Genomic DNA, 12,473 nt, shown 5'->3' with positions numbered 1-12,473 from the left:
AAAAAAAAAAAAAGTTGGAAACGGTGATTTGGCTGTGATAGCACAGAACCAATGGAAAGGCAGTGGTGGCTGCCGGTGTGCCTGGGTGGCTCCTGTGGAAGTGTGCGTGATCTCCTGGGGTGGCTCCAGGGTTTTACCAATGACTTGGATGAACTGGCTGTTGAATTTGGATATTGAAGGCATACTTCCCAAACTGGATGGCGTGAAGCCAGAGGAGAAAGTGTGGAGCTGTTCTGACACACCAGCTCCACAACATTAGACCAGCGGGTCTCATTTAAGAGGGTGAAATCTAATGGGGATGAATACAAAGTAGGGCTCATGGTTTAGAAGCCAGTGACGCAGCCGTGGGAGGGGAAGAAGTGCCTTAGCAATAAGTGTGCAAGACTTTAGAATTTTAGTGGGTGATGAAATCAATGAGTGAATCCTGTGTGTGTGTGTGTTTCATATGGAACGCTTCACAAATTTGCATGTCATCCTTGTACAGAGGCCATGCTAATCTTCTCTATATCGTTCCAACTTTAGTATATGAGCTGCTGAAGCGAGCACTGAACCCTGTGTTTTTATTGCCAAAAAGTTGGGTCATATCCCAAGAAATATGGTGGGGTTTTTTTGTGTGTGGTTTTTTTTTTGTTTTGTTTTGTTTTGTTTTGTTTTTCAGAATGGAAAATCCATTTTGGTGGGTTCTTTCTGGTCTAAGAAGAATAGAGATAAGTGTCGGTAATTCAGAAAGACCTGGATGGACAGGGGTCCCAAAGCCTGTGCAAGAGCAGGGGAAGGGACCAGAGTGTTTAGCCTGGAGAAGAAACAGTGGAACGGGGCTGCCTTTGTACTTGACTGACAATGTCTATCACCATGGCTCTGTGACCACAAAGGGATGGAAGTCAGATCAGTAGGTGACAACTACAGAGAGAGGGACTTTGGCTCACTCTCTACAGAACTTCCCCATAGTCAGGGCTGTTTAAAAGGAGCTCAGGCTGTTGTCTAAGGAGCTCTTGGTTGGTGGTAACGTATGGCAAGATGTTTTGAGCACTGGATAAGCATTGGGTTAGAAAACCTCTTACACCAGCTCTGAGAGCCTCTGGCTGAGAATGGAATGCCCAGGTAATCCACAGGAGAGCAGTGAGCAGCAGGGCTCCAGCTTGGAAAATGGACAGGAGGCCGAAGGAGGGCAGAGGGTTGGAAGAGGGTTAGGAGTGCATGGCATATATCAAGGTGGCATTGCAGATGGGCTTTTTAGACTGTGGTGGGGAATTCTAACCAAATACTGATGGAGAAATACTACTTAATCTTCTTAATGAAGAATGCTATTTTTCTTCTAGGATGTTTAGGTAAGGTTGTATGTATATAAATATAAGCAATTTAATGAATTCTATCTGTGAATTCTCTAATTACCAAGCTAGCTGTTTCTAAATTGTTTCTATCTAGATTATACCATTTAAAAAGGAACACATGTTTGGATTTCCACAGTTAGGACTGATTTTAATATGCATTTCTTATCCAAGACCCAGAAATGCAAATATTCTTTTATGTTAATATCTCCAAGAAAAGAAAATTCTCAAATAAATTTACAACTTTGAGAAACAGCTGTAAAATAATTGCATTTGCTAGCTGCCCTCCCTTGAGCTCATTGGATTGTGTTTATCACATTCAATCTTAAACTTAATTGTGAGATAGCGAAATTAATACATTCCTCTAAAGCAGTGGTTCCTAACCTTTTCTTGGCCATGCCCCACCTAAACATCTCTAAAATCCTGATTACCGCCTCCCCCCACCCTGTGACATATAATTCTTATTATTCAAAAAGTAAACTCCTATTCACATGGAAGAAGCCTAAAAGTTCTTTAACTTGTTCTAAACAAGCTTCCAAAGAACATGGCATCCATGAAAGAGAAAAATAAAAGAACGAAAGGATAGTTGAAGTACTGAGGAAGAAATCACTAAGAACTTTTTAAAAAAAATAATATGAAGTGATATGAAAAAATAGCAAATAAAGTTTTAAAACATATAAAGAGAACTGAAATGCATAAATATGTCATAATATATATTTACTAGAGGCCCAGTGCATGGATTCGTGCACCAGTGGAGTCCCTCGGCCTGGTCTGCGGCCTGGCCTGAACCCTTTCGTCATCCAGGACCCCTTGGGGGATGTTGGAGAGCCAGTTTCAGCCCGATCCCCACAGACCAGGCCGAGGGATCCCACTGGGCCTCTAGTATGCATAAAAGATCTTTGGTTAATCTCTTCCTGCCCTCCCCCCTCCCCCCTCCCCTCTGAGATTCATTAGTCTGTTTCCATGCCTGTGGTTTTTGCTCCTGGGTTGAGCATCTGCCCCCTGGTGGTCAGTGTGCATCATAGCTACCAGCCAGCTGGCCGCTTAGGCTTTTATATTTATAGATATACTGTATATGAGGCCCCTAGAACCATAAGAAATGCAAAAAACTCACTGTTAATAACTCATTCTTGAATTGCCCCCCTTAAAAATCAAATTGCCCCCTGTGGGGCATGTGCCCCATATTGGAAACCACTGCTCTAAGGAATGGAAAGTTGTGTTTTCAACAGATGTGGTTATTCACAGCAGGCATGTAGTGGTGGCCCTGAAGGCACACCCTTCTCCATAGATGTCAAGGCTGCACCTGAGGCCCTTTTCCTGGAACCCTGATCACTGGGGATCAAGGGTTAAAGGCAGCTGACTCAGTGCCCTGTCTGCTACTGCTAACTGCAAGGAATTCACTTAAATATGTAACAAGCATGCCAGCGTGTATGAACAAGCATGTCTGGTGCAGTATTAAAAAGCATTATTTTGGAATATTGTAAACGGAAAAATAAATCCACAGTGAAGATGCAAGCTGCCTTCCAGCCCTGGCTCTCAGTTACCCTCCCAGATACAACCAGTTTCTTGGTTATCTTTCCAGAGATACAGTTGTCCACACAACCACAAAGCTCCCTCTTACGTATCTTGCTTTTGTCACTTAATGATATTATGCTAAGAGTTGACATGAAGAACAAGGACTTGAAAGACAGAATGTCTGGGCTGAAACCCAGTACCCCAGCTTACTAGCTCTGACCTTGAGCACATTACTTAACCGAGGATAATCAACAGTATCTATTCAACGTATTGAAAGCAGTGCCTGTCCCCGAGTTACCATTAAAATAGCATTAGCCATTGTTGTTGAAGATTGTCCTGTATCAGAACATACAGAACACCCTCATTCTTACTAATGACGGTTACTCCATTATTCCTTAGATGTTCCCTTGTGTTTAACCAGCCACCCACTGAGGAACATTTCCGTTGTTTCCAGTCTTCCGGTTTTTTAGACAATACTGCAGTGAAAACCTTATACACATATCCTTTCAGACATGTGTGAATACATCTTATCTTAGATGTGGAATGCCAAATCAAAGGGAAGTTGCATTTTGAATTTTGATAGATTTTACTGAGATGCCCTTCATACGGGTTATAGCAATTTATAACTCCCCCAAACAATATTTAAGGACCACCCCCAACACAGATCTTATTAAACTACTTTTTAAAACCTTTTCCAAGCTTATTGGTAGAAAGTCATCTCATTTTAATGTTAATTTATTTTATTGTGAAAAGCTGACCATTTTTTTACATTTTAAAAGTCTTTTTTTCTGAGATGCTTTTTATTTTTCTTTTGCGTTCTTTTTATTATTGGTTTTTAAGCTCTTTATGTGAAAAGGAAACTTAGTCCTATTTCATGTGTTGCAAATTTTTCTTTTTTTTTGCTTGTCTTACTATTTTATAGTATTATCTTAAGTGTGAAAATCTGGAAACAACTTAAATGTCCTTCAGTAAAAAACTGGCTAAATTATTAATGACATACAGCTATGAAAAATATCTGTATTTGTCATAGAAAAATGGCTGATATATTTATGAAAAAAACATACGTTATAACACTGCAGAAATGTTCACAGAGCAGCTCCATGGAGGGAGAGCCACGGCAGCCTCTGCTCATATTTAACACGGTAGGGTTTTAAGTGCCTCTAAAAAAGATTATTTGACTCTATTAGGCCGCTGTAATTTGCTAGGCTGTCTTATTCGCAGGCAGCGTCTGGCAGTCATGTTAGTATACATTCCACAGAGACTTAAGATAATCCTTGTTTTCTTAAAACTTGCAGGTTTAACTGTAATAACCTTATATCTTAGTCTTAAGCAAAATACCTGTGACGATTCAAAAGCTGACTTATGGGGAGACATTTAAAATTCATCTAAATATTTTGGCCTAAAATACCATTTGGATTAATGGGGGCGGCGGGGTTGGATGGAGATTAAGAAATTGTGTTTGCCAAAACCGGTTTGGCTCAGTGGATAGAGCGTCAGCCTGCGGACTGAAGGGTCCCGGGTTCGATTCCGGTCAAGGGCATGTGGCTTGGTTGCAGGCACATCCCAGTGGGAGGTGTGCAGGAGGCAGCTGATCGATGTTTCTCTCTCATCGATGTTTCTGACTATCTATCACTCTTCCTTCCTCTCTGTAAAAAATCAATAAAATATATTTAAAAAAAAAAAAAAGAAATTGTGTTTGTTGGTGGTGAGTCAAGTATATGACTCAAGGACCCATTTCTTTACAGGTTTTTTCCTTCTGTCTTCTTAGAACATCATTTATTCAACAGATGGCGTTACACTCCTACCATGTGCTAGGGATGCCCTGGGGTGGTTTGGGGCAATGATGGGTTCTGCTGTCTCCTGGGGGAGAGAAGCTGGCATGCCAGTGATCCAACCTGAGGGCAGCAGGTGCTGGATACGGGGTTCAGACAGTTCTGAACTCAAACCTTCACTTTGCCCCTCACTGGGTGACACCTTGGATGACCTCACCTCAAAGCCCTAACTCTGCATCTGTAAAACAAGCCTTCAGGGTTCATGAGATGCCCCAGTAGCACTCAGCACAGCCTGGTACAGAATACGGGCCCAGACATCACCTGCTGGTGCTGCCGCTGCTCAGAGAGCACATGGGAGAGGAGTAGTCACTTGACAAATAGGAGGACACCCCAAACTTCAGCATCTCTGATACAGATTAAGCGTAAAAATAAGTGGTTGTCTTTTCATTGAAAAATAAGTGGGGTTTCTACCAAAATAGACACATGTGTTCAGCATTCATACCACAGTTTCCTGTGGATAAATCAGTGCTGAAGCACAGTGTGTTTTCAGTTGGCTCCAATTAAACAGCCTGAGAGGAATGTCATTTGTACTTGGATGGAGCTTCAAATACTGCTTGTAACTTTCCCTCTCTTGAGAAGCAGCTTTCCCCCCACTCACTGCTGCTCAAACTTTCCCCCTGATTGCAATCCCTCTAACAATGGAGAGGCACGCTCTATGGCCCCAAGGATCTGAGGACAACGTGTCCGCCCAAAGTGACAGTTTTTATTAACACTTTGTGTTCATGTACATGTAATTAGAAATGTATATATTACATTCTATTTACTATATACTTATTATATAACACATTGTAAACTGCTTATCTTTAAGTAAAGCTGATGTTTCAGGAAGTGGAGGGTTTCCAGAACACCTCTGCATCTTCCTGGGGTGAGCTGCACTCCAGTGTGAGAAGCATAGCAAGCTCTGGCTTTTTGTTGTTGTTTTGTTTAGTTTAGTTTGTTTTAAATATGTTTTTATTAGAGGCCCGGTGCACGAAATTCATGCACTGGATGGGGAGGTCCCTCAGCCTGGCCTGTGCTGTCTCGCAGTCTGAGAGCCCTTGGAGGATGTCTGACTGACGGCTTAGGCCGGCTTCCCACAGGGCCTAAGCCGTCTGTCAGACATCCTTAGTGCTGCTGCAGAGGCAGGAGAGGCTCGTGCCACCACCGCTGTGCTCGCCAGCTGTGAGCCTGGCTTCGAAGCATACTGACCACCAGGGGCCAGCTCCTGCATTGAGCATCTGCCCCCTGGTGGTCAGTGCATGTCATAGTGACCAGTTGTTCTGCCATTCGGTCGATTTGCATATTAGCCTTTTATTACATAGGATTGATTTTAGAGAGGAAGGGAGAAGGAGAGATGAAACATCAGTGAGACAGAGAAACACTGGCCCACTGCCTCCTACACAGCACCCCCGCGGGGATCAAGCCCGCAACCCTGGGCATGTGCCCTGACTGGGAATCAAACCGACGACCTCTTGGTGCACAGGATAATGCTCAACCCACTGAGTCACACCGGCCAGGGCAAGCTCTGGCATTATTAAAGGGCTGTTTTCTCTCTAGAGTTAATAAATAAATAAAAATAGGGAGAAGAGATAATAAACAGATTTAATGCCCTTTAAACCACATCTGCTCTACTGCCTGGAGGTTAATTATCCATGTAGAAAAATTCTTCCTGGCAACTTGCGTCAACCACCTAATCAGCCAGCCAGCTTGACAACATAATCATAACCCGAGGAGGACCAGGAGGGGGTGAAAGTGTGTGTGTTTGTGCATGCCTGTGTGTGTCTGATCCTATTCCACTGGAAGTAGTTGCAGTGTTAGGATTATTTATTCTTGTGTGTCCTTGGCATAACGTGTCCTCTCCGTAAGCACAATGGGCGAGTGTTTTCTGTAAACACAAAACCATGGAATCTGAGACAGGCATAGAAATAAGGCATAGTGTTCTCCTGCAATAACCTGGGTTTCTTTACAAATGACTTTGAAGTGGATTAAAACTGTCCATACTGTTTGCGATAGAAAGGGATGTCATACGTACACACACGGCCCTGCTTTCCCATTGCAGGTGGACAGTACCTGGCAGTCTCTGCAGCCAAGGGCCCCGGCGGGAAAGCCGCTCGCCTGGTGCTACCTCTGGGCCACCTCATGCATTCGGGGGACCTGTGCCTGTCGTTCAGGCACAGGGTCACTGGGCTGCACTCCGGCGCACTCCAGGTGTTTGTGAGAAAACAGGGGGCCCACGGAGCAGCCCTGTGGGGAAGAAATGGTGGCCATGGCTGGAGGCAAACACAGATCACCCTGCGAGGGGCTGACATCAAGAGCGTAAGTAGAACCGCAAAGGACGTGGACCCTGGAGGTTTTCCTTTCATAGGAGAACCCTGGGGTCCAAATTGTTCTACTTAGTAACTCAGGCTCAGACAGTTCCGTGTGTGTGGTGTTTTTTTTTCTGGGCATGACAACTCCATTCCTTGTCTCTTTCTTGAATCACTTTTTGCTTCTTATTACATTCTTCATGATAACCTATGACCACCACCACTCTCCCCACCCTAGGGTAGATCCCCTACTTTTATTGAAGAAAATGAGTAAAGTAAAAATGTTAAGAGAAACTTCAAAAGGCAGGGGTGCTGAGCTTAACTCTTCTTGCTTTTCCTTTCCTTCTTTACACTTCAAACTCTGACCACCATGAGTTACCCTAAAGTGCTTTTTTCCAAAATGTTTCTTTAAACTCCATTTTTCCCTCTTTGCCTGAGAGAGCATAATTAAGCAGCTTTGGGTGGGACCCAGAGCAATAGACTTGAAAGATATTGTTCTGCTCAGGACAGGATGTGGGAAAGCTTGATTGAATATATAAATTTTATCCTAAGAAACCAAGTCACATGTAGCAATGAGGTGATTTGTAACACCTCACCGAAATAACTTATTTGGGACGTGTCTTCTTTACGTTGCTGCTTCTAAAACTGTTACTCTGAGGAGATTCTGTGTCTATGCTTGTAGGTATAGTTTCTGTAAACTCTTTTTAGAAAGAAAAGGTAGGCTTCATTAATACAGCTTTTACCAGAGTCTTAAATTGTATGTTACTCCGATTTTTTCTGAAAAAATTTTCTTAATAAAAAAAAAATATATTTTTTTTAGAGAAATAAAAAGATAAATCATTTCAAATCACAGCATAGACAGATTTCATTTGTTTTGAAAAGTAGCAAGGATGCTATCAAAGGTAAAACACAAGAATAGTGGAAGTTCTTGGTTTGGGCATAAGTAGAACAATGCAATGATGGGTTATGGCAGTGGTCGGCAAACTCATTAGTCAACAGAGCAAAATATCAACAGTACAACGATTGAAATTTCTTTTGAGAGCCACCTTCTCTAAACTTCTTCTAATGCCACTTCTTCAAAATAGACTCGCCCAGGCCGTGGTATTTTGTGGAAGAGCCACACTCAAGGGGCCAAAGGGCAGCATGTGGCTCACGAGCCGCAGTTTGCCGAGCACGGGGTTATGGTGTTGGCTTCTATTCCATTTGGTAGCCAAGCCGTATGAGCCCAGTGGAGGAGGTAGGCAGCATCAGAGGAGGCTGCATGGCTGTGATCTTTTAGACTTTGGCTCTATGTCTGCACCTCTGCATGCCATCACAGTCTTTTTACTTCTGACCTTGGTAATCGTTGACAGAAGCAGCCTATAGTGTAGTGTGGCTTTTAAAGGGCAACTGGTTCTGAGTAACGTGGTCTGATGAACAGTTTCCTGGGGATTTCCGTTTCTACAAGAATGCAGGCCTCAGGTGACACTGTTCTCTAGTCTTGCCTTCTGTTAAGTAAGTTCACTATTTAGAACTGGAGGAAGTTTGCCTTTATTTTACTGAATGAGCAGGCCTGGGGAAGGGCAGAGGAGGCTTGACCAGTGTGTGCGTTCTCTCCCTAGGTCATCTTCAAAGGTGAAAAGAGGCGTGGTCACACCGGGGAGATTGGATTGGATGATGTGAGCTTGAAAAGAGGCCACTGCTATGAAGAACGCCAGCAACTCCGCAACTAGCAATGAACTCCTATGTTGCTCCCTCTTCTTTTTCTAATCTTCACCGCCTGTCTTCTCCTCCCTTCTATCAGGCCTAGGAGAAGACTGGGTTAGTGGGTCAGAAAAAGTCTGGTTGTTGACTCCCATCTTGTTGGCCTGCTTTTGTGCAATCCGAATGGACAGTGACACTCCCTTTGAAACAGAAGGGGCATTTGTTAGATACATGCAAGCTGTCTGTGGGTGCTACCTACATCCCGTGGCTCTTTTAGGAACTGGCCTTCAGCATGGGTGACCCATGCCATCCTTCATCCTAGTGATAAGGTGTTCCTTGTAGCAAAGTACGGGAGACATTTTCAAAAGAAATGTGTGCAGATGGCCATCCTGTTATCTGTTCAGTGTTGTGCCACGAGTAGTATTGACTTCCCCTAAGATATGCTGTACAATGTGCTTGCGAACTTTGTTTCTCCTCTTCACTGTTAGCTCTGGCCTGACCTGAACTCTTTTACTGCCATTCACTTTATGAAAGAAGGGTGTGTAACATAGCAAGATGCATTTATTCTTGTTATCTGTATTTTTCTTTTAAAGACAATTATGTAAGTGGGCACGTAATTCCTTGTTAGTGGTATTGTGTTTTGTGTAAATGTGCTGTTGATATGACGCAGTTGCGTGTTCCTGATATTTACAGACTCCAATTGCAAGGGAAAAGGCAGCTTGTGATCTCTTGAATTAAAACTACACGGTGAAATGTTGTCCAGTCCTATGACCTTTTATCGGTAGCAAGAGAAATTTGGAATTGGTGTCAGGTTGTGGCAGTGGAGGGATGAATGTTTTAAATACCTTGAGTTTGATCCCTACAAAGGAGAGGAAACTATTTAGATAGACAGGAAGCTTCCATTAGCATATACTAGTGCAACCCGCACTGTTTCTCACTACACTTAAAAGCGGACGGCTTCCCAGAATAACACGGTTCTCTTTGCTAACCGGCAAGACCTTGGAGAAAGTCCCTGCTGTTTCAGAGGAAGGATTCTGTTTGTGGAAGCAGGCTGAGGAGAACGGGGAGCAGCTACCCTGGAATAGGCAGGTCTAGCTCACAGCTTATGTGCTACCATGTCAGCCTGGGTACGGAGGCTTTGAGGTATGGAATGTGCTGGAATAGGACTCACTCACACACTAGAGCAACGGGACAGGATTGGAATTCTGAGATCTAAGGACCCTCAACTAATATATTTCCTCGCATTTTTTAACTTTATATTAAAAAGAATATCACTTTTAAAATGCAGCTTACTACTGAGACTTTTCCTCACTTCTGATTAAGAAATCAAAATATTTTCTGCTGTTTTTGCCAGGAATCACAAATATGATTAAAGGGTTGGAAAAAAAGATCTGTGATGAAAAATTAAAGGAACTGGGACTATTCAGCCTGGAGAAGAGAAGACTGAGGGGCAAACCATTGCTGGTTTTCCAGTGCATGAAGGGTTGGTGCAGAGAGGATGGTGGCCAGCTGTTCTCCACATGCACTAAGAATAGAACAAGAGGAAGCAGGCTTAGACCAGAGTATGAGGGAGCACTTTCTGGCAGGGACAGTTGTTAAAATAGAATCCGAAAATCCCTTATAAAGGAGTGTCTCTATCTCAGAGGCTTTAAAAAAATTAGATAAAACTTTGTCTATTTAAGGTGGTTAAGGATGTTTAAGAAAGAGTAATAGATTACACAATCTCCCAAAATATGTTTTGCTCCTATTACTGTGTAGTGAAAATCTCCAGACTAAGTAATTTGAACTAGGCCAGGGTTTAATTTAGGCATTTCCCTCTTTGGCTTCTAATGGAGAGGAATCAAAAGGGGACAAGCCCACCAAATTCTGAGCTTTCCCTTTATGGCAAACCTAGCAGTATTAAAACAAAAAAGAAAAAAAAAACATATATATATATTTTATTCCAAAAAGAGAGTATAATAGGCAGATGTTTTAGCATTTCTGTGTCCTAATGTGTTTTGTTTTTTTCTTGAAAAAGGTATAACCCTTTCACTTGCTCAATGGCTGATACTTCAGATTTTTAAAGACCATAGCAAAGAACACAGTTTACGAGACTTTAACTGGTGCACTCTCTCTGCAATGTGTGTGACAACTTAACTTGGCTACTGATACAGAGCACATGCCCAACACAATTGCCAGGCCTTTTCCTTCACCTAATTTGTATAATTCACTTTCTCTTTATCAATTGAATCTCCCAAGTTCCACAGTGGTAATGGGTTTTTTGAACAATAGGTATAATAGTATGCCTATTATAGTATACCTATAATACCTTTTGTCATTTAACTTGGTGGAGGCAGGGCAGCAGGGGAGGATAAATCAGTGAGCCTTTGAGTAGGGGCCAGCAAATATGGCTTTAGAGCTCTTCTTAATGATTCTTTTCCTTTTGGGTCATATAACTGCACAACTGAAGATGAAAGGGGAAAATAATTGAAAATTTCACTTGTAGGTGCCAATAATGCATTGCACTAAACTGATGGAAGAAGTTATCCAAAGTACTGTATAACATCTTGTTTATTATTTAATGTTTTCTAAAGTGAAAAATGTTAGTGGTTTTCCAAACAGCCAAATAAAAATAATTCTTTGTAAATAAAAACACTGTTAATAATACCGGTTATTTCTTATTGTTTTGAGTTATTTTTTATTGGGAAAATATTTACTGCTTGCCTGATTGGGGACAAAGATTATTGCCTACATTATTATGCTTTCTAGGTTATAAAATATGAGGTCATTCAGCAACATGGACAGAGAAAGTAATCAGTTCATATAACACATGTCATACCTTAGCAAATTACTTTGGTTTTCTTATATCTCATTAGTTGTAAACATTTGCCTCAATTTTTTTTTATGGAAAAGTGGTATAAGCTATAAATAAATATATAAATATATGTAAATTATATGAAAAGCCTTTATACTAGTGTTGATTTTATTAATTTATGACATTCATATTCCCAACAACCTTTTCTAATGGAGAAAACTATAAAGAAAAAATTAATGAGATGCAAGATTAAAAGTCTGTTCTCCTACAAAATTATAGAGAATATGGTTAAATGGCTTCTTTCTTTCCAATACTAGCAGTTAGGACACTTAAGTTTTGAATAAACACAAACTTTAAGCAAAAGGTAAAGAAAAACTAAAGTTCCCTTATCTCAGAGATCCTTCTTATTCTTAGGAGATCTGAGAAAGCTTATGTTTTTTGAATATGTTAATTTAAAAATAATATTATGATAGCTATGTATGGTGCCAGGAGGGTACTGGGAATATTGGGGAGAACACTTTATAAAGTATATGACTGTCTAACCCAGCCTTGGGCAAACTACGGCCCGCGGGCCGGATCCGGCTGTTCTATCCGGTTCTCTTGCTCTCCCCTCCGCTCCTTTACTTTGAATTTATATTAGTTCACACAAACACTCCATCCATGCTTTTGTTCTGGCCCTCCAGTCCAGTTTAAGAACCCATTGTGGCCCTCGAGTCAAAAAGTTTGCCCACCCCTGGTCTAACCACTGTGCTGTATACCTGAAACCAATATAAAATAATATTGAAAATAAACTAATTGACAAAAAATTAAAATAAATTAAACCTCTTTTGAAACCTATTTGAAGTTGGGGATTGAAGGCAGCAGATAATGAGATTCCAGGGTCCAGTTCATTTTATTTTATTAATACTATTTTTGGACAGATTTTAGAGTACTTACTGTAGTTGTCTCTGGGATACAACAGAAAGCAGACTTTCTTTTGTGGGGTTTCAATTTAGGGAAGAAGATGGGCATTTACCAAAGTCATATAAGTAAATGC

The 12,473-nt window shown here is 41.5% G+C and overlaps 1 protein-coding gene across 4 annotated transcripts in view; it reads left to right on the top strand.

The window, feature by feature from the left end:
• Positions 1-11,289, top strand: part of NPNT (nephronectin) — an 85,005-nt gene extending 73,716 nt beyond the window's left edge. For 3 of the 4 annotated variants that reach the window (XM_080662752.1, XM_080662753.1, XM_080662751.1), the window contains 2 exons: positions 6,714-6,970; positions 8,562-11,289. In XM_080662752.1, coding sequence (XP_080518878.1) covers positions 6,714-6,970; positions 8,562-8,672 — 368 coding nt within the window. In that variant the 3' untranslated portion in view covers positions 8,673-11,289. The remainder of the gene's footprint in view (positions 1-6,713; positions 6,971-8,561) is intronic. The other variant, XM_080662754.1, reaches the window with a different exon arrangement.
• The last annotated feature ends 1,184 nt before the right edge of the window (positions 11,290-12,473 follow it).

This window comes from Plecotus auritus (genome assembly GCF_963455305.1).
Source record: "Plecotus auritus genome assembly, chromosome: 1".
In the NCBI taxonomy this organism is placed as follows: Eukaryota; Metazoa; Chordata; class Mammalia; order Chiroptera; family Vespertilionidae; genus Plecotus; species Plecotus auritus.
The sequence above is the reverse complement of the archived record's forward strand: the minus strand, read 5'-3'. Positions and strand labels throughout refer to the sequence as shown.